General features: G+C 40.6%; 2 protein-coding genes across 4 annotated transcripts in view; both read right to left on the bottom strand.

The window, feature by feature from the left end:
• COG3 (component of oligomeric golgi complex 3) overlaps positions 1-10,448 on the bottom strand; it is a 30,731-nt gene extending 20,283 nt beyond the window's left edge. Inside the window, exons 1-11 of one of the 2 annotated variants that reach the window (XM_085059593.1) lie at positions 10,184-10,448; positions 8,168-8,314; positions 7,588-7,649; positions 5,790-5,955; positions 4,955-5,029; positions 4,741-4,833; positions 4,316-4,441; positions 2,029-2,109; positions 1,773-1,816; positions 1,440-1,566; positions 856-947 (exon numbers count right to left, since the gene is read on the bottom strand). In XM_085059593.1, the coding sequence (XP_084915719.1) occupies positions 856-947; positions 1,440-1,566; positions 1,773-1,816; positions 2,029-2,109; positions 4,316-4,441; positions 4,741-4,833; positions 4,955-5,029; positions 5,790-5,955; positions 7,588-7,649; positions 8,168-8,314; positions 10,184-10,351 (1,181 nt within the window). In that variant the 5' untranslated portion in view covers positions 10,352-10,448. Of the gene's footprint in view, positions 1-855; positions 948-1,439; positions 1,567-1,772; positions 1,817-2,028; positions 2,110-4,315; positions 4,442-4,740; positions 4,834-4,954; positions 5,030-5,789; positions 5,956-7,587; positions 7,650-8,167; positions 8,315-9,593; positions 9,768-10,183 lie in introns of those variants that run through there. The other variant, XM_085059601.1, reaches the window with a different exon arrangement.
• A 989-nt stretch (positions 10,449-11,437) lies between these two features.
• On the bottom strand, positions 11,438-23,572 carry SLC25A30 (solute carrier family 25 member 30). Of its 2 annotated transcripts, XM_085059570.1 has the most exons (11): positions 23,460-23,572; positions 22,793-22,882; positions 20,713-20,791; positions 18,998-19,145; positions 18,275-18,369; positions 17,920-18,005; positions 16,624-16,723; positions 15,614-15,734; positions 14,978-15,116; positions 13,894-13,974; positions 11,438-13,110 (listed from the first exon to the last, which is right to left on the bottom strand). In XM_085059570.1, the coding sequence occupies exons 2-11, from the start codon at positions 22,811-22,813 to the stop codon at positions 13,069-13,071; spliced, it is 912 nt and encodes a 303-aa protein (XP_084915696.1). In that variant the 5' UTR covers positions 22,814-22,882; positions 23,460-23,572; the 3' UTR covers positions 11,438-13,068. The 2 variants fall into 2 exon arrangements, with proteins under 2 accessions (XP_084915696.1, XP_084915706.1); XM_085059580.1 differs by lacking the exon at positions 22,793-22,882.
• Positions 23,573-27,411: the final 3,839 nt, after the last annotated feature.

The following is a 27,411-nucleotide window of genomic DNA, read 5'->3' as shown; positions in this document are numbered from 1 at the left end:
TTCCTTTAGCTTTGAAGGATGGGGAGGGTAGTGGGCAGTCTTTTTTATAGGTTACACTTGTTTGACTCAAGCTGCACTTGATTTAAGACATTACAACACTCAAAACAAGTGTCTCGGTTACATTAATAGGAATACACTCTATTTATGAACTTTATAGCAAGGCAACATGACCTATCCAAATTTTGAAATTAAGTATCATTACTAAAACATACCAGAAAACTGGAGAAGTGGCATAATCTATTCAATTGTTTTACTATTACAAGTCTGTTGAAAAAAACTTAACAATACTTTTACAATGCAGTTACTCCGTGAAGCAACAACCTGTCCCTCTTTCATGTTTAGGCAGAGGAGATAGAGACACTGTTCTTGTCAGGCATCCACTACCCTTGCATTCTGTTCAGCCCAAACACAGGCAACATGCAAATATTCCTTGACAAGTAGGGCAGCTCATTAAATCCTTCAGGAAAAATAGCTGGAGTTCATCAGCCTCATTTCAGACTGAAGCAAATGAAAGCACTTGTGCAACAGGTTGTGCAAAAGAGGCTGTACAAAAACATCTGAGAGCTGTAGACTTCTGTAACTATTTTCTAAGTACCTAAGCATCTTTATCTCTTTCAGACTATCTACAGAGCATTTGCAACAATTATTTATGGGGAACAGGAACTATCAGCTTTGCTTGAAGAAAAAGGCAACAAAAGAATGTAAATTCTGATGCATAAAGTGATTGTTTTTTCATCTTGCTAGCTCTTACTAAACTCCTTGAACACAGCCCTATTTGCCATATAATATTGTCTGCTACATCACAACATAATAAAAACAACATGCAGTAAAACAAAACCAGCATGTACCACCTACTCCAGTTTTGGTGTTGGTTTCGTGAAGAACTCATTGTAAAGCTGGTGTTCATCCTGGCATACATGGACCATAAAGGCACAACCACTTCGTACCTATATTCACAGAAATACAAATACTCAATTATTATATTATTTTCCTTGCATCAGTATCACAAGAGGTATTACAGGTAATATTGCTGTGCATTATATATTGTGTTGTGATTATTACAGCTATGATTAAACTGAAGCTTTGTAAAATTCAAAATTAATGAGAAGAACTCTAAGATTATGGACTGAAAAGATGTTACTAGCCACATAAAAGCTCACTCTACAACTTCAGTCCCTTTTTTGTTTCTGAAATTTAAGTAACCACAATTTATGGGGTTTTTTTATCCTTCCCCCTTTATGAGGTCTGTAACAGGGTGGTTTTTATAGGAACAAAACACGTATGGCTCGAAAATATTAGTAAAACGTTAATGATTCAAACCCACAGACAACAGTAACAATTCTGCATACAAATGACTGAATTAAGTAAATTAATTTTACCTGGAGGAGAGGGGATTAAAACGTAACAAAACCCACACAACACATGACTGCTTTACCTACCAGAGCACAATGATCTCTGTTATTCTGACTGGTTAATTCTGTAACAGTGCTAGCGATACTTGGACCAAGCAAAAGCTCCCGCTGGTCGAGGTAACATTGATGGATTTCATTGAGAACTTGTTGATACCTAACCAAGAAATCAAAACAGTAACTGAGTCCTGAAGATCATTTTCTGGCACACATAAAATGCATTCTAATACCCTCTTTAGGTCTATATAATTTCAATTTTTAAAACTTTCTTTTAAACAAATAATGTGTTCAACAGTACTTAGACAAAAGTAAATATTTTCAAAACTTAAAACTGTTGAAGATAAATTATGTTGACATACTCACTCTGGCATTTTTTCAGATCTTTGCTCTACTTGTTCAATAAGAGTCTAATCAAGAGAAAAAGAGAGAAAAGTATTATCAGTAAATTACTTTTTTGTAATAATTGGAAAATAGTTTGCAGTATTTTTCCATGAATACAATATGCAATCTTTGGACATTCACACTTGCACAATAGGCAATCCTTACATTCACACTAATAAATTCAAACCCCATTTTCACAACTTCCTTTTAAAAAGTATTTAGTTACCAGCCTACTTACTCTGACTTTGGGAGCAGCTGCTCTGAATTTCACATAAAACAGCGTGAAGGCATTGTCAGAATTTGGCACAGCTGAAGGATCCTGAAAGAAAAGATGAGTAATTAGGTAAAAACCAAAATACTGTATTTGGCTTCTAGTGTATAATAGCTAAGATAATTAGGATCTAAAACGGTATTGGTTCTTTATGCTTATGCTTCCAGTGCAACAGCTCTTTGCCACTTCCCACCAATAAAGACATTATGGTTTCAGAACTCAAAGTCAGACAGAAGAACAAAACCCAAACCAAAAGTTTCATCTAACAGCCTCTACAGAAAAAGGAACATTTTCAGTCATTATGACATTCTCTATTAGAGTCAACAATTTTCTCTGGACCTGCCAGAGTAGTACTGATTGTTGGTCCTTAATCTGTAGTACTAAAATGGAACAAATTTCCCTTTTATCTGCCAGTCCCAAGGCAGAGGAGTTAAGCTGCAGCTTATATTCAAGCTCCAAGTGGAATATCAAGTCTTGAGGAAGCTCGCTGCAGCTATCCAGCCCAGATGGGCAGACAGCTCGAAATTAGACAAATTCTAGCACTACCAAAGCAGAGTAGAGACCAAATTTATACACCAAGCTTTTTTCCCCTTATCCCTACTGATGACAGAGAGATGGCCTTCTTTAGAAACATGATGGGGATAGGAAAACTCCACCATCCCCACCTCCTGCTTTCACACCTGTGAGCAACCTGATCATCCTTCTATAAACACAGATCCAAACCTCCACTCACACGTGTGTATCATCAAAGAATATCCAGATCTCATCAGTCTCTTTCCACTCCTGACAATGCCTTTTGTTCTGCTGCAGTAGCAAAACTCAACACTTGATCAGAACTAAAAAAACACTGAGCCAGTACTGCACTTCTAGTGACAGAAGCCATCTGATGTTTCAAAGTACGCAAAATATCCACAAAACCCCCATGTACATGGGAAGGAAAAGGTCATCCAACTCCTAAAACAAGTATCCTTCCTGACTTAAAACTCCTAAGCAGCAATTCAAATCCAGAAATTAAGTTACACACTTCTTTCTGTAGACATGCTTATCATCAGAGATGTTCAATTTTGTTTAAATTCAGCCCAATCAGGGTAATCCACTGGCATCAAACCAAGCTACAATACCTTTTTTTTAATAAAGCCTAGTTTTGTACCAAACACAAAAAATGTTCAATGTCACTTAAACAAGATCTTCACTCCAGGAGTGCCCTGTCACAAGTTTCTGTGTACACTGTCTAAAATTTCCTTCTTTTAGGTGTGCCAGTTCTCAATTCAAGCATCTTTCAGTTTCACTGGTTATCACTCAAGACACCAACTTTGCCTGAATAAAACTGAGCAGAAGGTACACAACAATTATTTGGACAAAAAAATCAAAGTGTGTAGAAAGAGACATTTCCCTCTCCTTTCTGCTCTGCCATAATACTGCAGCACGAGACTATCAACATTTTAATGAGACCAAAAACCTCCCTGCTCGGATTTGTGTCTAAATCTCATTGGAGTGAGGGGCAGGAAACACCTAACTCTTCCCTGGGACACTCTAGCATTGCTGTCAACATCTTAAAATGAAACAAAAAAATACTGCCAAAAATAATATGAACCTGTCAAAGTTCTCACCTGCAGCTACACAAACCACTGCAGAATAAATGAAATACTTAGATGACCAAGAGTACACAAGAATACTTACTGGAATGTAATATTGAAATCATCATGGCATGAACTCAGAGTTGTGCTTTAACAATTACCATCCTTTAACACCCATCCCCTGTACACTTTCTTCAAGTATTCCCTGCAATCTCCTTCTACCTCCAAAGCAATCCATCTCCAAAACAAAACACCACAGTACCTCTATTTCCCTTGTGCACCTTTCCCATTTGGCAACAGACCAACAACCAGTTCAGAGCTCCAATGCACACACTGTTCAGGAAAGCAAACTGTCTGGCCATGTGGCATCTCTAACACAATCCTTTACCCATCCCTGGCTTTCACCAGCTTACTGCTCACCTGTTTCAATTCACCGACTTCGCTTTCTTCCATTTCCACAATTTCTTAATTATTACTACTTTTAAATCTTCTGTATCACTAGGACTCTCTCATACTTGGCTGAGATTTCAACAACCTACACAAACACCATAGCACTGACCTATTTTCACAAAAACCTGCTGACACATCCCACCCTCTAAAAAATAAAAAGAGAACTGTTTGATGTTATAACAGACATTTCAGTACAGCTTGACTTCCCACTTAGTGATTCACCTTACCCTTTTCATTAACTGGCTTGTGAGGTTCTGTAGTGTATTCACAGTGTATGTCTTGATAAGGTGCATAGCTTTAGAAAGGCATTGTTTAAACTTAGTCAAATATACAGGATAGTCTTTAAAATTTGGCTGAAAGAAAGGGAAAAAAATCAGTTTTAAATAGAAACAGTAAGAGCCAAAAATTTATCAAAACTTAAAATACTCATATAACTAGCTAAAAATGCCAGCTTGTACAAACTAAAAGCAGTCTTTTATAAAAATCAGGCAGAATAACAAGTATATTCAATAAAACTTTTAAGTTTATAAACCACCATTCTTGACTTCTTCCTGAATTTGGCAGAGAAAACTTTTTATAGGAAAAAAAAACCTTAAAAAACATGAACATATAGTTTTTACAATTTACCTAAAATTAATTCAGAATTACTTACATGTGATGAAATATAGGCAATACAATCATCAAGCTTAGCCAGCATGGGAATGAATCCTTCACTGTTCACGGACAGCGTAGGGGAATTCAGTTTCTTTGGAAAACAAGACAAGGCATCATTGTAAGGAACCTAAGTACATTACTGTTGGTGACAAAGTTCAAAAGACTGCTACACTTTCATTTTCTAAGACTATTAACAATGAAATAATACTTACAGTGTTGATGTTTTCCAGCTCATTAAAGTAAGAAAGTTTCTGTTGGATGTTTTCAGCCAGGTCAACAAGTTCTGACTATTAAAAAAACAATAAATAAAAGAAAATCATCAACCTAGCAAGCAGCTTAAATATATATATATATATATACATATATATGTAGGTGTGTAAAATAACTCCAAGTAACTTGCAAGTAATTAAATACAACAAAAAATGTGTAATACAGCAGCGCTCTCTTGCTCTCTCTTACCAGAGACTGACACATTATTTTCAGTAGTGTATTTAAAATAATATATTCTACAGATTTGTCATCATCCCACAGACAATGTGGCATACAAACAGCAGTGCTTCCATCAGTATTATGGAGAATTGTAGTAATCCTCTATTTCAGGACTAGAGTCTTAAAAAGTTCTCCCTTATCCCAGTCTGACTAAAAAAAAAGTTCATTGTATCACTGTTGTAGCAGTTCATGAGGAAAAAGAAAGTATCTGGGAAATAAGCTCGCAACCTCACAGATCTTTCTTCTTGCAGTAACCAGCTCAAAATACTTCTGCAGGAGATATGAATTATTAATTTCAGTACAGTTTGCACTTGTCAGGCATCAGTTACAAAAGCTGCCCTCAGCTAGTTTTCTTCATTAAAGCATATACTGACACATACTGAACATTTTACTGCAGAGCCTGACACCCGATTTGTAGGTGAAACTCACCCAAAAAATGAGGCCCAAAGCAAATGGAGTGATCGTTACCACAGCTCACACATTCTCCCAGCCCAAGAAAAAGCAACTTTTGTTTAAGATGTCTTAGCAGTTCCCAGTAATCCTCCCATCAAAGATTACCTGCTCTTTCAAAAGCTGTTCACAGGCCTCATGCAGCGTTCCTGTCTTTGTGGACACAAAAAGATACTGTTTTTGCAGTGACTCCAGGTGCTGAAGGGCACTATTCACATCACTCAAGATAGCATCACACTGCTCCTGAAAGCCAGACAAGTAATCCCTCATCTGTCTAGAAAAAGAGAATCAACAGATAACAGAAGTAAAACTTCCCTTTCTGTATTTGCAAATTCAGCCGCCTGCAGGGACACTGCTGCCACCTTTCTCTCTCTAGGAATAAAAGATCACTTGCACCAAGCAAGAGAGCACAGTAAGCAGATGTTTCATGACATGAAATAACAGAGCTGAAGGGTCTGGAATAGCCACTCAATTTCCCTGACATTCCTTACAGCAAGCCTACCTAGAAAGCAGCAGCTTGCACCACAGCTGGTCTGGAGCACGTGAATCTGTCTACATGGGGAGCACAAACACAGTGACTACTGCAAGCAGCCAAATTCTACCAGCCTTGCTCCCAACAGGGGGGTAATTTGGGTCCCTTCTATACAATTTTCAGTTTCCATTTAGAAATTACTTTTTCTTTCCTAAAGTAGTTGAAACTACCTGGAAGATTCTAAATTTACTGTGAGGATTGAAATAGATCTGATATCTAATGTCACCAAATTTGTCTAAGGCTCAGTGAAGACAAAAATTCTAAATGATGGCTATTATGTCAAGCATTCCAAAGCATCATTAAAATTTAGTTAGTCTTGGATTTCAGCTAAAAATTCTGAGTTCTACTTTACTACTTACAAAGCTGCAAGTGAAACAATTCTCTGTATCCATGTGCAACAAGCAAAGAACTTACTTATCTTTCTCCTACACCTTTGGCCTCCTGCAGACAGTTAATATTGACCATCCTGCAAACCACTGTGCATCCATGGCACATTTAAGCACCAGTGTGCACTATCATGAACATGTCAAATGACAGAATGCAAGCCTGCTACGCCTTTTAGGCTCTTAATTATCAGGTCATGGGCTCACTATATGCCTAACCATCTGCTTTTACAAAAAGTCACATGTCCTCTAACATCAGAGCAAAAGAAGAAGAAACAGCCCAAAGAAAAGCAGAGGAAAAACAGAAGAGGGAATAGTGCAGCATCTCTTTGCGTTTGTGAAGTTTGTGAAGTCTCAAAACAAGCCAGTTTCCATAAAAGCCACCAGCAGATTTAGCTAAGCCATTCAGCTGTACTTCAGAATGTAAAGAAGTAACTGTGAAAGTCAGTGGGAAGGGGTTCTTCTGAGCCTGACGGGAAAATAAGTTAGACAAAAATAGATGAGAACGGCAAGACTCAAAACTGGAGTTAAGCAAAGTGTCAAGGAATGCAGGGAATGCAGATCCAGAATCACAGCCATAGTCACTGGTGAGCCAAACGATGGGAACAGAAACGACCACTAGCCACATCTTCTTACACAGTCTCGCCATCAGAGGATGCCATTACAATAGCAGCAGCAATTGGAAAAGCACAGGAGAACTCTTAGATTGCCTTTGTCTGCAGCCCTGTCTATAAGCAAAACTGATTTCCAGCTGTCTAAATATACTGCACAGCTCAGAAGGAAATCTGTGTTTCCTTTAACTGCTCTGCCATCTGGGCAATGGTCATTGGGATGGGAGGGAGGCACACAGCCTTGGAAAGCTTCAGCTGCTCCAACACATTCCCACACTCCCACCAGCTGAATGTGAACATGTGTTAACATTAATGGACAAGATGAAGTCCTTCAAGGGTGGAACTGCTCATAGTGAAAGGAACTGAGGAAGAACACATACCTATACTTGGCACCTTCATCTTGATCCATCTGTGTTTGCACCTGAGCAAACCAGGAGAAGAACTAGAAGAGATTTTATGGTGTGAACAATAGAGATATCACATGCAATCAATTTTTAAAAAATCAAATCTATAATCTGTGAAATGAAGATGAGCTTTTGTTAAAAACAGAGCTGTTTCAGAATTCAATTATCAGTCTAGGAAACAAATTCCCCACTGTAGATCTCTTCCAACTGAAACATTCTGTTCTATTCCCCCACTAAGTTAAAATGAGAAAGACTGAATTTCATCTGGCTTTATTTGCACAAGAATAAGGGTATCACATCAGAAAGTGGGGATTCTTCTACATTAAGAGCAACACCACTTTACTGAAGGGGTGCCTTATTCTCACATTAGACTCCATTCCAAATGGAAAAAGTACCTGTCACTTAAGACTTTTTTTTCCCCCCAAATTCCCCCTTATGCATCTTGAAAACGGCCCAAAATGTTTAGCAAACCCACCAAAAGCGAGGCAAGATGCACAGAAGCTAACAGAATTCTCAACAGATCAATGAATCTTGGAGGTTATTCAGTATCACTTACCTGCTGTGCTGTTTCAATTCTTTCATCCTCCATCCCCAGTGCTGCAAATCCCTTCAAAAGGACATCCTCTGTGGATTCTGGCACCGCAGCTGCCAGCATAACAGGCAGTGACTGGGATGTCAGGCTGCACAAGTCCTCAATTGGAAGCTGCTCACAAAACACCAAAACCTTGGTTAGATAACTCACTGAGAATTAGTATGTGCAGCTCAACTGTAAAGCAATCCAAAGAAATAAAATAAGAAAATTACAGGCATCTGCTGTTGAAGCAACAAATGCAATGAACATTTTATCTATCAATATGATAATCACAGAATCATCCAGTTTACAAAAGACCTCTCAGATCACTGAGTCCAACCAGTATGTCAACAACTACAGCATCTATGCATTTAGAAACACCACCTAGGAACTGTCAGATTTTTTTTGCCAGATATTCAAGGGAAATTCAAGACTTAACATTGTCATAATTTATTCAGAAGACAGGGAATAGCTCTTCTGGACACTAATTATTTTTTAGCCACAATTATTTTGACTGGGCAAGAAAAGTATGGAAAAAATTAACTTGAGATAAACTGTATTCAAGCATGACTGAAGACTATTAATTAGCCTATATGGAAGAAATTCATCCAAGAAAAAAAATTGTTATGTACACTTAACTAACATAATATCCTCTTTAATTAAATTATTATGAATTTTATGTTTTCTGAGAACATCAGTAGGGTACAAATTAACTTAACTACAAATTGGTATCTCTCTAGAAAATAACTCTCTTAGTAAAATATTCTCTGCCTGGTCATACTAGTCTGGCAAAGAAAGAACCACCACGATTTCAACTACTTGACAAAAACCCCATGCATTGTCCAACTTCCACACACCTCTCTGCCCTGCCCCACAAAACAGTGCTGACCCTACAAGGGGAGCCAGGGTTTCTCTCATGTCTCATATGGAGGGAAAGGTGAATCCAGCAGAGCCCGCTGTTTCAGGGCAGCTGAGACACCACTCTCCCAACTCCCTGAAGAACTCAATGTCTTGGCATTGCTATTGTCCTGACTGGCAAATACAGCACCTGCCTTGTTGCAAAGCTGGTTTAGATCCTTAAGAACATCCTCTGATAGCAGGACACCCTTCTACAATCATTTTGGATGCATGCCAGTATTTACTTTTTGCATACTGCTTACACAAAAGAAGGAAAGCAGGAAGGATTAAATTAAACAGGTGCATTTGGGAAAGGAATTGCTTTACACACTCCCTTTTGCAGTTCTGAGCTTTCAGACAGTTGCTGAGAGCAAACTTTGTTGATTTTATGGCATTATCTCTTGCACTGGCACCCTGTTCAAATACAAACCCTCTCCTGAAAAGTGCAGATAGGGAATGCAAATATTCTGTTCCACCACCCTTTGTAGACAAGGGAGCATTCATAAATAATCACCTTGTCAGAGCTTGGAATTTCATATCTGAGTGGGAGACCATGTCCTCTACGGTGCTGACAAACCATTAAGCTTTTTATCACTATTTCTGGCTTTCCACAGCTCGTTCGAGAGTCTGCAAGTCGTACCAGGAAATAACATCGGCGCCAGCAACTACGCATTGCCAAGGATCAAGTTAAAAGGAGCAAAAGAATGAACTCTACTGCTAAACCTCACAACTTCAAGAGGACGAATGCTGTTGGACTGCGGGAAGCAGCGAGGGCAGGCAGAGAAAGCCCGCGGATTCTCAAGAGACAGCTCCCACCGCTGCCCACAAACCAGCCCCTGCAAGCCGGGCGGGCGGCTGCAGGCTGCTCGGGAAGGCTGCCGGAGGAGCGAGCCCCGCCGAGGGACGGGGCGGGCTGGGACGGGGCGGCGGGCGCGATCCGGAGCGCGGCACGGCGCTGATCCCCCCGCCCGGAGCCCCGCAGGCACACCCGCCCTGCCCGCAGCGCCCGCACCCCGCCCGCCCGGCGACGTGGCAGCGCGGCCCGCCCGCCCTCGGGGACCCGCCGCCTCAGCCCCGCGGGGCCGGGCAGCGCCGCCGCCTCACCTCGGCAGGCACGGGCGGGTTTTCGGCCGCCGCCTTCAGCTCCAGCACCGAGTCGGTCTGGCGGTCGCTGAGCGGCGCGGTGGGCTGCGGGCGGCGGTCCCAGAGGCTGAGGCGGTCCCGCACGTCCCTGCCCGCCGGCGGCGGCTCGGCGGGCGGCGGCTCCAGCATGCTGCCGGCGGCGGGACGGGCGGCCGGGCCGGGACGGGCCGGGACGGGCCGGGAGCGCGGCGGAACGCCGGGAGCGGGGCGGCGCTTCCGGGGGAGGCTCGCAGCGAGCCGCGCCGCGTCGCGTGGCAGTGGCGTCATCGGCACGGGGAGAGAAGTGCGTCAGGAGGGGCGGCCGGCCGCGATGGCGCCCCCTGGCGGCTGGGAGGAGCGGCGGTGCTGCGGCACCCTGGCGTCCCCAGGCGGATCCAGGGATCACGGACACCATGGGAAAACACCTCGGATCTTCGAGTCCAGCCTGTGGCCGAGCGCTGCCATGTCAAATAGACCGTGGCGCTGAGCGCCGCGTCCAGTAATTCCATAAACACCTCAGAGACAGTGACTCCACGGCAGCCCTGGGCAGCCCAGTCCCATGGCTCATGACCTTGAGAAGAAATTGCCCCTGATGTCCAACCTAAACCTCCCCTGGTGCAGCTTGAGGCTCTGTCCTCTCATCCTGTCGCTGGTTGCCTGGGAGATCAACCCCCACCTGGCTAAACCTCCTTTCAGGCAGCTGTAGAGAGGGATAAGGTCCCCCTGGCCCTCCTTTTGCCCAGGCTGAACAAGCCCAGCTCTCCCCAGTCCCCCTCATGAGACTCGTGCTCCACACCATTCCCCAGCCCCACTGCCCTTTCCTAGGCACACTGCAGCTCCTCACTACCCTTCCTGAATTGCAGGACACAGCACTTGAGATGCAGCTTACCCATGCCAAGTACGAGGTGACAACCACTGCCCTGGTCACCAGTGTGATAAACTTACTCTGTTGCTACACAAAACTGAGCTGATTGATCTGTTTCAGACCAAGCAGTTTCTGTAACAGAGGGGGAAACAGTCTTGCTGTTTAAGATATCCCAAAGAATAGTGAAAATCTATAGTCAGTGCATGTTACTCAGCCACACGAGTCCCAGCAACACAAGCTCTGAACTGCAGCAGCTTTAGTCTGCCTTGGATAAAGAACCAGTTCAATGCCAGCAACAGCTTTCCTTTGTTAACCACCTTGAAGTATTTGAAACTCCCCACCACCATTTGAAACTTTAAAACTGAAAGCAGTTCTGAGTCATCTCACTTTACATTTTAATGCTTTTAATAGGCTTAAAAATGTAAAACATACACTTTGCTTACATAGCATACAAAAATATTTACATTTTTTTTATTAAAGCACAGAAACAGTTGTAAGGGAAAACACTGCACATCAGCATACCCCCATATATAGAAAACATTTTACCTTAGGAAACAAAGTGCCTTGTGCATTTAAAAAAAAAATCCATTTGTGAATTCAAAATTAGTAGTTTTAATTGATTATAGTAATTTTGAAATCGCAATGAAACCTCAAGTGGAATGCATGATTCTATGAAAAAATGTGTAAAAGATTAACACAACGCCACAAAAATCTAAAGCTATGGCTCCTGCTTTGCTCTCGCCTCTAAACACAGAAGATCTATCCCATGACTTGCATCTCACACATTCTTTTTCCCTGGAATTTAACAGCAGCACTTTAGAAGAAGCTTGATATAACTGTTTAGTTAATGGCCCTGAAGTTCTGATATACCTTTAAGCCTAAAGGTAGTGTTTTATAGAAGGTGTGGTTGATTTCCACATCAAGTGTTTCCTTGCATGTAACAGCAACTTGAGCCTCTTTGGCACGTGACAGTGTTCACTATTTCTGGATTTGGATGTCTTTTTGAAGAAGGAAAGCAGTCTTTACAGTAGATTCACTTTTGGAAAGCTTGGTTGTCACATAGGCAGCTACATGACAGAGCCTGACTGCTCAGTGTAAAACTTGCACCTTGAGAGGACACCTAACAGCCAGCAACCAGTAATTCTTCCCAGTGATGGAAGAGGCATGGAAAGTTTCTCTGCAAGATCAGCAGATGGGCATGAACTTGTTTGAACTTCATTCCTACTTGCAATTTACATATGAATATGTTGAAGAATCACTTATACTAAAAATCAAGAATGACACATCAGAAGAAAAAAAAACACTTTCTTCAAGCTATGCAAAACTGCCAACTACAGTAGCAACCACACTTGCTAATGAAGCTGGATTATTCCCAGCAAATTATGCAGACATCTCAGGACTTAGAACACAGGAAAGCTTCAAAACCAGAAGCAGATTTTATACTGCAGTAGTTATTTTGCCAGCCTGAAAGCCAGCAAAGATGTCTTGTGACACTTCCAGTTAACTGGAAGCTTTAAGCTATTCGACTCAAATTGTATATACATTTCTGAAAGTAGGAAAAGCCCAGCTCCTTGGTTCTGCTTATCTTCCCTTACAGGAATACTTTTTTCCTTTACAGAAATCCTTTCCTTCCTTTATGCAAATACAGAAGAAAAAAATCTGTTCTTTGACTCAAAACACCATGCTTTGAGACCCAGATGCACAAAGTTGCACTACAGATCTTTACATTCAAGAGCACTGAAACAGTTGACAGAAGGTGTTGCACCACGTTTGGCTCAGTCTAGAAGACAGTGCACATCATCCACTGAAGCACATGCACAAGCCATGGTTACAGGAGCCAGTTTGCCTTGAAATCACTTCCAGGTTCTTCTCACTCAGTCTTGCAGTGACCTCTTCCTTTGGCCAGCAGCTCAGGCAATAAAGAGCAAATACTCAAGACAACTTCCACATTGCTCTAAACTCAGACAGTACATTAAGAGAATTCTGTACACAGCTCAGCATGTCAGGCATCCAACTTCTTCAGCTGTTCGTATGTCAGGAAGAACTAGGACAGCTGATTAAGGAAAACTGTTTCATGTTCATGCAGTGCAAACTGGTCACTTCACTACTGAAGATCAGCTGCATCTGTGTGAAACTGTGTTCCAGTCCTTTTTCCTTCCTACACCATGCTGCAGGTTGGCCACTTTTTTACACAGTACTAGGCAGAACAATGAAACTTGCCTTAAGGCTGGTGATACAAATTACTTTCCCATCCTTCCTCCTCAGAATTTTAAATGCAGGACTGAGAAGACAGGACAATACTGCAAAAGCCCTTGAGAGTCTTTACTGACTTAGTTTTGATGGGCTAAAGATGGTTTGCTCATGGTAAAACACACAACTACCAACCCACTTCTCACGGTTCTGATCAGCTGGCTCTTGAAACAAAGCCAAAATTGTGTGAGACTAAGATAAACAAAAAGATTGCATCAGTAACTACCAACAGTTTCCCCAGTTCTGGAAATAGCCCCCATTCCTAACTCACCGGGTCAATTTTGTTTAAAATTAGGCTCAAAACAAAGGAAATTGACAGGTATGAAACTGGAAGAACAGAAAATTATTTTTTAAGATCCTATTTTAATATTCACTCCATGTGAATCACAAATTCAATCTGACTGGAAGCAGCTGACTAAAAAAAAACAAAACCTGTCAACTGCATAATTTTCCATTCATAGAAAAAAGGGAATATCTGTGCTGATATGACACTTCCCACACTGAGTAATTCTGTGAAAATTAATACTTGCTGTTGTATGGCTAACTTAGTGGTTTTGCACACCTTTGAAAAGGATACAATGATATTCCAAGGACCCAGTCTTAACCAGTTTGGCCAAAAACCTTTATACAGGGCAAAAAAGCCTTCATTCTTCCATGTCTAGGGAAAAAGAAAAAAAAATAACACACTTACGTAATTCTTTTTTAGTGAGAAATTCAAACAGCATCTCAGCTAACAAGACTATATCAGACAAGGGGGCAGCTTAGTCCTGTAACCTCAATTTAAACTTATTGTCTGACAGGACAAAAAAACCACATTTCACTAAATAAAAAACAAGACTGATCCAAATTGCATTCCTGGACTTGCCCCTGCCACCCCCCCAAAAAAAAAAAAACCACCAAAAACCTCCAACACTCCACCCCATGCCCCCCACCCAAAAAAATAAAAACAAACCAAAAAAGCCTTGCAGAGTGCTGCCTTTAAACTTGCAATTCACATTTGGCATGCCCTTGAAATTTGTGGCATGTAAGCCATGTAAGGCTGTAGCTAACATTAGGCAGTCCCTTGAAATATTTCAGTTTGCTTTATGGATCTCACAAAATTTCACTGGACAATGTGACTTGGACTGTTCAGCAGTTTGACACCAATAGCTTGCTATCCATTCCTCTCCATGTAAAAGGACATCATGCTCCCACCTAATACCAAATTTAGAGACTTAAGAAACCAAATCAAAGTAATCAAAATCAGAGGCTGACCTTGCCTCTGGCTCTACTAGGCTTTTTCCATTAAGCAGTAAGCTAGAGATAAAACCATCTGTTCCAGAAGATCTTGTTCTTCAAGAACTGACCTATGAAATGATAATTTCCTGTCAGCCTGACATAGTATAAACTTAAGAAAGAGTGCTGCTGAGAGCCTCCCTCTCCTCATTCAAACATCCAAAGGCAAGTAAAGTTCTGCAGCAAGCACTAACTTTCTTCCTGTCTTTCTGTCAACACAGTGGATACTTCTCACACTGAGTGCATTACTGGCAGCATAGTCCTTTTGAGCATTATGAAAAAGCAGATCTAAGTTACAAGGGAAAACAGGACCATTTTGAGCTCTACAACAAAACCATTGCTTGGCGGCAGCAGATTCTATTCATGCTGATACATGAAGTACTTACCTGTACCAAGCAATCCAAAGTGCCCTTGTAGGCTGCATGTCCCCCATGTTGTTGGCTTTTCTGATTCATCATGCGTGTTCTTACAACATCAACTGGGTTGGATGCAAGGGCTCCAGCTAACCCACAAGCAAAACTGGAACTAATAAAAGGGTTTAATGAAATCTGATCTACCACACAGAGATGCACAAGAGTTTCCCCTTCCCAAGAAACACAATAATAATGACTGTTTAATGCTTTTAGTCAAAAATTAAATCAGCTAATTGATGTGAAAAGTTTCTTTTCATTTACTATGAAAGCATAATTTTGAATATTTCCTATACAGCTTTATATACAGTATGCTTGAAAAGATGTTTGTGCCCTTGGGAATAATATTTTACTTTCTTCTAACCTCAATTAGCACAGTTGAGTGATTCAGACCACCCACAAAACAAATTTCCATATTTCAAAAGGAAGTTAAATCCAAATCCTAAATAAAATTAGCTTCCATGCTACCATTTGAGATGCTATTACATTAAAAATTATAAACACATCAGAAGTATATTTACATCTAGACAGATGACAGAAAACTCAATATTCATCTCCCCTATAGCAAGAACTAACCAATGCTGAGCAATACAAACAGTTACACAAACTTACAGGAAGTGAGTATATACTGTATCTCCCATGAATCCAGACATAATTATGTGCTTCTTGGTAAGGTCATACATTGGCAGTTCCACTCCAACAACAATAGCAGCTCTCTGTGCTGTCAGTGATACTCCCTGGCAAAGAAAGAATACAGCTGAAGTTTAAAGTCAACCTTTGTACACTGTTAGAAATGCCAAGCTCTTATAATACAAAGCAACACACCACAAATGTGTTAAGAACATTGTAAATTCAAATAAGGCTAACTAGTACAAGTCTTAAATGTATGTGCTCCAAAAGCAAAAATTTGAAATAACAGATAAATCACTTCTCCACACAGACTGGCAGCTTCAGATCCTCTAAGTTATTTTCTGTCTCTGCTTGACATCTCAATTCTTGCATCAACAGTCAGCTAAAAACTCAAAAACAGTGTTCCTTTGCTGCTAGCTGATAAAACAGACAAAGTAAGGAGGACAAACAAAACTGGAGATCAAGAAACTTTATGAGAAATGCACACTAATAGAAAAACATTCCTCTTTTCTAGTCCAGCTGTTTCAAAGCAATCATCTATTTTGAGTCTCCAGTTGTTATACAGTCATTGACTACAGCTGGTACAAGAGATGATTTTAAGACTGAATATGAAAATTCTTGAAATAGAGGGGATGTTCATATGCTAAAGAACATTTGGAAGTGATGGAGCTAATGCTTTAAAACAGACAGAGCATACAGATTGAGAGGTCTCATGCAAAAGGTTGCTGAACTATTCCTAGAGCCAGTCACCCTAACTGAAGCCTACGTTTGTCTTCCCTTTCCTAAGTGGCAGCTAATCCTCGCACACAAAGCTGGCAGTAACAGCAGTAACCCTTCACCTAAAAGCACCAAGACACCCACAGTGAAGCAGTCATGACAAATGATAGACATATTAGATCCTCCGTATTTCAGCTGAGAACACTGGAGGAATAAATGGAATTAAACTAAGCAAGAAAGTGTACTTAAAGTGTAAGATACAGCTCAAAAAAAACTTGCCTTCCATAATCCTTTAGTGCCTTCGTTTTGGTAGATCTGTATGAAGTTGCCCAGCATTCCTCCTTGAATCACATTACCTTGGGCTTGCATTCTGATCTGAGATTCATTTGAAGATAAAACAAAAAGATTAATATAGTTTTATTATTTTATTGGTTGTATTTAACTACTAAGTTAAAATTTTAAGTAGTAAAGTCAATTTCTCTTTGAATATAAACTAAGAGCTGACATTATCACAACCACAGTGCAATTTTTTGCCTCAACTTTCCAAATGCAGCTGCTAGTTTTGAACAAGTATGTGGTAGAATTCTTAGCTGCATAAAGTCACTTCTATTTCTGTATGGGCACACTCCTCCATTTAGGTAAGACTGGCAGATGGGTTCTGCAGGATGTCCTTTACAGTGTTCTCACAGGAACATGAAAGGTTAAAAAGTTTAATGTTTCAGCCAGCGAGAACAATGGTCTTCAACCCTGTAGATTTATAAGAACATCTTTAGGAACCTCTCAAGGTAACTTCCAAATACAAGTTTGGCAACAAGCAACATGGTAAGTGGACATAATTCTAGGAAGTAACTAATTGGAGCCACACTTGAAATACAACCCTATGTTTGAAATGTCACTACATAACCGCACTAGCACTATGAAGGATTAAGATTTTAGTCATTTCAGAAGAACATAGTTTTCTTAACTTCTTTTTCATTAGGAGCAGCTATGTAAGTCACAAGCTCCAGTTCTGCAAGATAAATACCATCAACCCTGACAAGTAACCATCATTAAGCTAACAGATTCTTACAGAGGTGGTTGTTTCACTAATTCACTTTAGATGACTGATACTGGAATACTGTTCCCTTGGAACACAGGTTTGCAAAGCCTCTCTACAGTGTTAAAGAATCATACTATAAGAGTAGTGTTCACCAGAACTCTTGCATCTGAATTATTTCACCTGTTTTGGGGTCTAGAAACATCCTAGTGTAACAGTGTTACCAAGAACTACAGATGAAATGTGCCGTGTGGCTTCCACACAATCACTACAGCATGAAAGTTAGTCTCTCCCCACACTCAGAAAAAGTTATGCGGATCAAACTACCTCCCCAGCCTTCACTTCCCTCATGTGTACTTCCACATAATTAGCATGGACCAGAAGGAGGTTCCAAGAATTCAGGATGTTAATGATTTTTTAGAAGTTGAGAGAGGAGAATAAATAGGGTTACAAAACAAATTCTATATTCATCAGCAGACACTGGTTTTACTTCAGAAGAGAACAAAAACTTAAAAGCCAAGCTCTGCATAATTACCTTTAAGACATCTGTAGGGTTGGCTATAGATGATGAGATTACTCCCGAAAGAATGCCACACAGAACATTCATCATCAGGGTTTCATCTGTTTCACAAACAAAGAGTTTAGCTGCAGATTTACAAATTAAGATGCGTTAGGACAGGATGATGCCTCCCCTCATTTAACCAGAGAGTGCCAGTTACAGAAGCCATAAAACCTGCTCTGATGAGTTATCCTTTCTGACTCACTTTGTTGTAACTGGTATAAGGAATGTCTTCTCAGTAGACTTGTTCAAATGCTACAGTAAGATACCAAATGGAAACAATCAGCTTCAAGAAAATAAGTCCTCAATTAAATGGAAAATAACCACTCACCTTCTGGATGCTCAACAAGCATTCTTTTTAAGCTCTGATAAGTGCCTATTTTTATGGTTCCATATGAAGCTTGCCGTAGCATTGCAGGTGCAATCCTGTAAAAACAAGCAGCAATGCTCAAGATCTCAAAAACTGATCAGAAAATACTTCCTAGTGCAGAAGAGGCAGAGATATCTAGCAGAGAAAGGTTTGTTCATTTAAATCAACAATTTAAACTCACTATAAACAAAACAAGCTTTGGAGCTTTTTAGGTTTTGATTTTTCTTTTTTTAAATAAAGCCTGCAAGAAAATGAATGAACTGTGTAGGGATTGCTATTAGACCATGCTTCAACTTGTAATCTATAAAATAGCTGGCAGGCACATCTGAAATGTAATTTCCCCCACCATACTACATGTTTTGAAGAAAAGCATGCTCATTTATAGACAAAGGTTAATTCAATTTTAATTCTGAGAGATGGAAGAACTGTAGCAGCACTGTAGAGAATAACCTTATGCTTAGCTATTTTGTTTCAAGTAGGTTTTGTTGCTTTTTGAGGTTTTTTTTTTTTTTTAATATGAAATGCTATTGCACTGTGCAGCACTGAAGGTATCTAAGGCTGGTCTTCCAGCTTCCAGATTAAGGCTAACCAAATACCTTGTAATCCTGAAACCCAAAGATTCACATACAATGCTCTTATCAATAGTCTGTTCATAAGCCATTGCTGCAGGTCAGTTAATCTTACCCAGAGTATAAAGCTTTCAATCCTTCTTCTTTGCATATTCTGACCAGTGCATGCAACATTCCACGATAGCGGATCTCTTTATATTTGGCATCATTAACTTGACCTTGAACCTGGAGACGTGTTTTGGTCAGATCAATGGGGAAAGTACCTCAAAGGAAAATCAGTGAGAAAATTAATCAAGTACCTACCTAACCAAAGACAACAAAGAACATCATACAAGAAACAGCAACATTTCTTATGTACCAAAATATATCAAAGTATCCCCATGGGAAAGAAGTCTTTCTAAGAAAGACTTTCTTTTAAAGAAGTGATTCATGTTCTATCACCTTGTTTCTTCTAAAGGCCTGTCAGAAGCCCTGCCTACTTCCTGTGTTTACATTCCACATTCAATATCTTTTCAGGCAACATGGCATTGCCTGGCTGTAAACAGCCACACTGAACAGGACTTTGCAATCCCAATCTGCAAACTGAGTTTGCATGTGTATTCTACCAACACCTTTAAAGGGCACATCACTGAAGGAAAATAAATTCCATAGGACAAGCTATACAGATTCTAGCCTAGTATCTGAGCAAGCAAGAGCAGCAGTACCTATTTCTGTTACTGCTTTTCTGTAGCCTACTGCTATGTTATGTTCAGTTCATCCTCTCTGTGCTCCCCTTACCAAAGGGTTCAGAAAGCATATCCATTTAGAGCTTATCTTTAGGAAAAGGACCACTTCAACATTCCATACTCACCTAAGCACTAACAGCAGTCAATATGAACTATGTCTATTCAAATGAAACTTACCAGACAAGCAAAGCTTTCATCGATTGCTTGTCTTCCTTACAAAGCTTTTGGCATTATTGGCCATATTCAGTCAAGTCAAATGAGAGAGGTTTCAAACTCATGTTTGCACAAGTTTCCCAAGTAGAAACCCTTCCCATCCCTGAAATCATTCAAAGTCAGATGGAACAAGGCTTTAAGCAACCTGATCTAATCGAAGATGTCCCTGCTGAAAGCAGGGGGGCTGGACTAGATTCCAACCCAAACTATTCTGTGAAAACAAAATAGTAGTTTTAAGTGTAATTCTGCACTGCATCTGCTTTACTAGACAGATCTTGCACGCAAGCCCACCACATGCCCAACTATATTCTACTACAATGAAAATATAGATGTCCTTTATTTTTATGTAAATGCATTTCAGATAAGACATTATAAGGATGTTGATATTTTAGATCTCTCTTTAGATTAGGCCAAATACATCAGATGCACTGTCTCACTACAGCAATTATTTGACGTTGCTCACTACCAAATTTAAGTGTTCAAATCTAAGCAACCATTTACATGCAAGAAAAGGGAATTTAAACTGCAACATAGATACTCAGAAAAGCTAAGAGAAAAATGTACAAGTTAAGAGCTTAACTTGTCTACTGCAACAAATCAAAAGCTGTATCTACTTACAACACTGTCCAGGAACACATCACAAAACCACCAAATAATAAAACAGAGGCAAAATATGTATAAAAACAAGACTCACCAGGGATGAGAGTTTACAGACACAAGTGTTCTGATATTGCAACAGAGATCACACAACTTTTTAATCAACATTAAACAAAAAATTATGCTGTAGACCACCATATACTACTGTGTCACTGACAGCATGGAATCAAACATGTTTTACATAGAGACTAACCAAGTAAAGAAAATAATGTCAACAGTTAAAGGAAACACTTACCACATTCTGCTGTGATTGATGCTAAACCTCCATAGACAAAGGGCTTCCAGTTCAGCGCTGCCATTATTGGTTCCTCTTTCTGTGAAAGGGGAAGATTTAATGCTTCTGTAAGTACAGGTGATAAATATATATGCTAACCCTTAGTAAAAACTTTGTGCCGGATCCATTTAAAATGGGCCTTTCAAACATGCTAAGAGTAAATAAACATATAGTACTTTTGACAATCAGAAGAAAGTCAGGAATACCACAGAAAGGCATCTGGGTTCAAATCAGAGTCTACTATGTATTTGGGCCACCAGTCTCCTCACCATGAAAGGTTAAAGCATTTTGTCTCCCAGGCACAATGATAAGGAGCATGGCAGTGAATAGCCTCCAAAGATTTTATCAAGCTGAACTAGTTTGACTACATCCTGCAATCAAGTGGAACTTTTAAGGCAGTCATTACAAAACTTCATTTTTCCAGTTATCGGCACTAACATGAGCTGAGCTGGTATGCTTAGACAGAAAATAAGGGTGCATACACCATTTTGCTTCCATTACGACCTATTTCTGCTACCAGTGTTCACAATATTAATTCTTGTGAATGCTACATGAAAATTGTGTCAACTAATTGAATATGACAAAGTGACTACAAATTGAAATTAACAAGGGGATATGCTTTGCAAGATGTTAAAGTAATCCAATTATCTTAGAAAAGAGGTAAGAACTTTAAAACTAAACTAGTCCAGCCAATATAAAACTGCCCTTCCCAAAACCAAGCAGGACTCTCTGCAGCTTATTTTCCCCCTTCCTCACAATATAAATATTTTTCTTTCCCTATTTTCTATAATATCCTTCTAAATATTGCCATCTATAGTTATTTCTGCTGATTAATTTTATGGGAAAACTGGACTTGAAAGTACTTCCCTCGGCACTTGTACTCCCTGTTATTCTCCCCTGCTTATTCACCCATAGTGCCTAACCGGAAAATACCACAAATACAACAGCTAATTAGCCCTGCTTTTTGTGCAGCTGAACCTTCCTCAGTCACTTCCTCTAGAAATGCCAATAATCCAGCACCTAAATGAATTTTAAGAGTTGAAGACACTCAGCAGGCGTGAATAGTTTCTGCAGCACTAGTTTTCCTTTTTATAATTTTTTGTTCATGATGAGCTACCTGGGTCTTCTGACAGACAAAGGAAAAAAAGAAGCTATAATCACACAATTTCACATACTCCACACCTACATGCACAGAAATTCATCTTACTCTTTAGACAGCTGCAAAGACCACCATTGATTACAGAAAAAAAAAACCAAATAAACAAATAACCCAAGAAAAGGCAACAAAAGACACCCCACTATACTGCCAAAAAGAGTGCAGTACAGAGGTCTGGACACACAGGCTTAGACCATGCCAGCTTTTCAATGAGAATGAGGCAAAGCCACATGGATATGACACTGTATCAGAGGGAGGCCAGTGCCAGCTCCAAGTTCCTCATAATCCATTTCTGCTATGATTAATGGCAGATCATTTAATTAAGACAGACAAAGACAAGCTCAGTTTGCCCAGTAGCACCCACACACCTGATCTTTGCTCTTGAGAAACTCATCAAAACTGACAGTTAAGCCAGCACCACCATATTAAAACAATTTTCATCACTAACACCATAACACTAGTAAAAGTAAAATATATCCTTTTGCTGCTTGTTTCATATTTCACTCTGCCTAGGCAATGAAGGGTACTCCTTTTTTCTATGTAATTCTGAGCATGGCCAAACAAAGTGTTCCATTTGCACACAGATTTACAAATATTAGTTGAAGCTTCAATATATATACAGGGTACCCTAATGCAAAAATTTTATAGACACTCTTCCTTTGACAGATCCCAAGGTGAAGGTCAAGGTCTGTACATCTGAAAGGCTTATGAGTGAGTCTCATCTCCTGCCAGTATGCCAAACTAACCATATGAATCTTTCCACTTCTGTACTACAGCCCTCCTTTTAGATTTCCATACTTTAGGAAGAAGTATGAAGAAGAAGAAAAAAGTAGAGCAAAGAGGGAGAGTTTTTCTCAGGAAACAAAAAAAATCAAAAAGACACACCAGCCAGTAATTTCGCCCCATGACCTCAGCTGTTTCATTTTCCGTTCATATTCCGAATTCTTGGTTTGCTTCTTATTCAGAACTTCTTCCCTATATCAACAAAAATAGTAAATGTCTCCTCAGAAGAATTCTGTTTCAGTTGAGTGAGTGGCAAACTAATTAAAAAGAGAATCCATCCATCATTATGGAACAAATTAAGGTCTCCAGGTTTCCTAGAAGGATATTGTCTTTACCAAATATACACTGTTGTACCCTGAACATCAATGATGACAGAAGGCATACTCGACCCTAAAGGACATTGGGATGAATTAACACAGAGATTCATCCATGCACTTTCTGCAGAGGTCAGAAGAGAGTCTTCTTTCTTTTAACCACAGCATGACCGGAATAAAGCCAAAAGCCCGGGTTGCATAAAAGAACGAATCACTTAAATAGTTCGATATTTCCCTGATGAGAAACACGCTTGCAAAGTCACACATCGAATTACATATTGGTTGAAAACATCGCTAGCATATGAAGCACACAGTATAGCTGAGTTTATAGTAGTTTTAGCTATTAAAAATGGACTCGGCTCTAGAGAGGCAACAACGACTGTACAAACTACACACGAAAGCTGGTCTCCCCGCCACTACAACCTGAGGGCAGCAGCCACCACGTCCCCACTCACCGCCGAGCGCTGCCCGACCCCCGTGTCCCGCCGTGCCGCTCCCAACTCCCAGCGCAGCTCCTGCGGCCGCGGCGGCTTTTGGGGAACGCTTTTGGGGCTCCGCCCCGGGGCGGGCTGGCCCGAGGGGCCGAGCCGGCAGTAGGGTGTAAAGGGGTGGGTGTAAAGCCGCGGTTGGTTTGAAGGGCCCGCCGAGCCGGCTGTAATTATCCGGGGAAAAGATTAACCACGCTGACCTTGCAGTCAGAGGTGTCCCCTCGCCGCTGGCCTTGGGACACTGCTGGGCTGGCGGGGCTCGGTGGCATTTTCCATTAGCATTCCTGCCCCAGAGAATGGAGCGGCTGTGTCGGTGTTTCGGCGCTCCCCGGTTAACGAGCAGCTCACTAGCCCCGCAGGGTTTCTCTTCATAATTACCTATAAGGACTTTGATTTTGCCCCTCGGTTTACGATCATATGGGTGCCTGTGCTGCCAGCGACAGCTCTGCAGTACCGAGCTAAGCTTTCCTGAGGCGGCACAGGAACCCTTAGCTACCTGCTCTGTGCAGGAGCTCAACAGCTACTGTACTCTTTAAAATACTCCCTTGAATAGTGACAAAACGGTTACACAGGTGATTTATTAGTAGTATTATTATTACAGTTTTGTGCAATTCTAACTAGGTATCTTTGAAATACCAGTGCTGAAATTATGGTTCAGTCCATAAGTTTTACATTGCTTTGTAAGACACATCCAGTGCCTGTCCAAATGGAAAGGGGCTATCCAACAGGACTGGTCTCAGCCGCTGCACAGGTGGCAATGGCCAGTCTGGGAAGACTGGATGAGAAGCAGAACTCCTCTGGTCCAGAGCCCAGGGCTCTCTGTGAAATAGCTGGAATCAGCTCTTTTCCTGCCCCTAAAGGCACAGTGTTCTGGCAACTCAGTGCTCTCTATTTCTGACCGAAGAGCTGCCAGGAGTGCTTGTAAGGACTCACCCCCACGGTGCACCCTGCTGCTGATGTCAGTCCACTGCCTCGCAAGCGGATGGCATGCCGTACCCTGGAAAGAGCAAAACATCCTTTGGGATTGCTCCCCTCACATGTGGGGAGGGGAAAACAACATGTGGGATTGCTCCCCTCACCCAGGGCAAGGCTGGAGTCTGAGAACCTTTGTTTACTGGATGGTGGAGAAAGGGAGTCATGCCCGCTCAACTCTCATTAAGAAGCTGGATATGGCTTTGCATACAACTCTCAATAAAGCATAAGGAATCCTAAATTTGGGTTCCAATATGCTGTAAGTGCTTCATACAATGAAAATAGTTCTCTAAAGCAATCCAAATCCATTACAGTCTTCTTAGAACTTTTACATTTCAGTTGTCAAAGGATGGACAGCCCACAGAGCTCATGCTCTAATCAGTGTTGCAAAGTTGTCTTTGCAGGTCAGCCTCACAGAATGTAGCTACAAATTCCCACTTCAGAACTGGTATTCATGTTCTGACCCCCCTCCTGAAACTCCTAGTAACTGCCTAGTATTTTACAGGTTTTATAGCTACAGCAAGTATGATCTTGCTTGAGATAAACTTTGAACAGCTCCTTTCTTTCTTTTTGCACAGAGATCATTTAGACTGATTCTAACATTGAGTGATTTTACATTTTGCTGTAGCCACCTCGGTTTTCTGATTTCTCAAATTTCTGTGTCCTTTTAAGAAGGACTTTAGTCCCACTCTGACCTTGAGTTGGCCAGCTCCTTCTGCAGGCAGATGAGTTTTATTACCTCTGATGAAAATCAGTTCCTTCTCACATGTTATATCTTGCACCCAATCACATTTCTTAAATGCCTGCTAGTTCTCAACTGTGTACTTCTGAATACAGAGGAATTTAGGTCAACTTTCGTTACTGCTACTGATTTTTGCATGGGTCTTCTGCATAACGTCTTCTGCTGTATTCTCAACCCCATTCATACTACGTGTGAGATACGTCATGCTTTTGTCAACAGCCAGTGGACTACTTTTGGCAAGCTGCCTTGAGCCTGACATCTGCGTCATACCAGCATTGACTTAGGTGCTCAGCATCTTTCCACGTCTCTGAACAATCCATGTGCTACTGATTACAAAGCAGTCTTACAACAGCTTTGTTCAAGTGCCAGTTCTTACCCAATGGGCAGTGTAGGGCTAAGAATTAATTAATTAATTTCCAAACCCCTACACTTACTGCTTCTGAATTTCCTCAGACATTTTTTATGTTTCTCTTTTTTAAGCAAAAAGAGACTGCCCTCAAACAATTTTACCAGGGTGCTCTGCTTTTTATGCATTCTTTCCTGTTGCACTATTTCCACTAAGCCTGCTCCTTAAAATGGAAAGTCATTTCACTTCTGGTCTCTGCAGTGGTGAAGATAGTGTTGCTAAGTCTCCTACTGCTCAAATGAATAGTTAGTGAAGAGACACAGATGGCTACAGGTATTGTTCAAACTGCTTTGTCATTTTGTCACTAGTTGTAACCACTAGAGAGTTTCTTTTGTCCCTTTGAAACTTTCACAATTAGTTACATAATTGATTTGCATTTTTCATGTTCCATCGGCTGCGTGCTGAAGGAAAGTCTAGGACATGGGAGTCAACAGCTCCCTGTCCTGGCACAGCCTCCTCACCTTCGATGTTTGCACTTTCTTTTTGAAGAGCAGTTCATCTGACCCTCAGTCATGCAGCAGATGAATTTGTTGGAAAAACAGACACTGTATGTGCCATTGGCACATGTGACAATGTAAGACATAATAAATAGTATTTCCATTGTGTTTGCCAGGGGCAAAGTCAAAGCCTGGAGCACCACATCCAGCTATGTGTGGTGGATTTCAGGAGGGCTGTAGAGAAGAGTTAGGAAAATAAGGCTAGGAATACAAAACACAGTCTGTAAGGGAAAATTGAAAGAAATAGACTTTTTTTAATGAGGACAACATAATCTTCAAGACTGAACGTTATCTATAAAGAGGAACTTAATTATCTGTTCTCCACCACTTAGACATAGAACAGACTTTTTAATGGTATGGACAGTGGCTAGATGAGACTGATTGAGGAGCTTGCAGCACCTTCATCATCACAAACTTTTAAAAACTTTCAAGCAGCTGTTTTTGAGACATAATTACAATCTGGGTTGCCCAGGCCAAGCATTGGGCTGGACTCTCAAGGATCTTTCCAGCCCATTTTTCTGTAATTACTCAATGACATTTCCTCTTCCAGCTGCTAGCATATGTGATGTAGGCATAGAATGACAAGACAACTGAAGTTTCTAACTTAGTAACAGACTCTACTGTGCAGAGGTCAAGCAGAAAGGAAAGTGAAATCAGGAGTAACAGTAAATGTTATTTTGTAGCCTTTTTTTAAAATAATTTTTTTAAATAATCTGATTTGGTCTCTGGAATTTGCAGGAGCCAAAGGTCTTTACTGTATCATTGTTTTGTGGATATAAAAGGGTCATGTTATTTGTTTTAATGGGTAAAGGGTGAAGGAACAGAGGGCAGTTCCAGGCTTTGAGTGGACAAGAGTCACACAGTATAAGGTCCCAGCAAGGCAGTTCTAGTAAATGTAAACTTGTAAACCAAACAAAATTTTCTGAAAGTGTTGCAATCTTGCAGTAGGTCCTGGGAAATTGATTTATCTTCTTTTCTGAGTCTTTATACTGAGATAATAATTCCTATGTATGTCACAGTGTTGGATTTGATGTTATTTGAATGAGCAAATGAAAAGCTGTTACAGTTGCCAGGAAAGGAAGGCACTATAGGAGTCTTTTCACTGCAACAAAATATTTTCCAACCTCAACAGGTGATCTGGATCTTTGCTAAATAAAGATCAGTCACAGTTGCTTTGCAGAGGCTTTTGTCCAACATGGCACAACACTAAACAAGCAGCAACTGGAAGAAAAAGTGCCAATTTGAATGCTGGTAGGTGCAACACAAAGAAAAGCGAACATTTTTCTATGTCCTACTGAAAAC

Source organism: Lichenostomus cassidix, chromosome 1 (assembly GCF_008360975.1).
Source record: "Lichenostomus cassidix isolate B80296 chromosome 1, HeHo_3.0, whole genome shotgun sequence".
NCBI classification, from domain to species: Eukaryota; Metazoa; Chordata; class Aves; order Passeriformes; family Meliphagidae; genus Lichenostomus; species Lichenostomus cassidix.
This window is presented reverse-complemented; position numbering and strand designations above follow the sequence as displayed.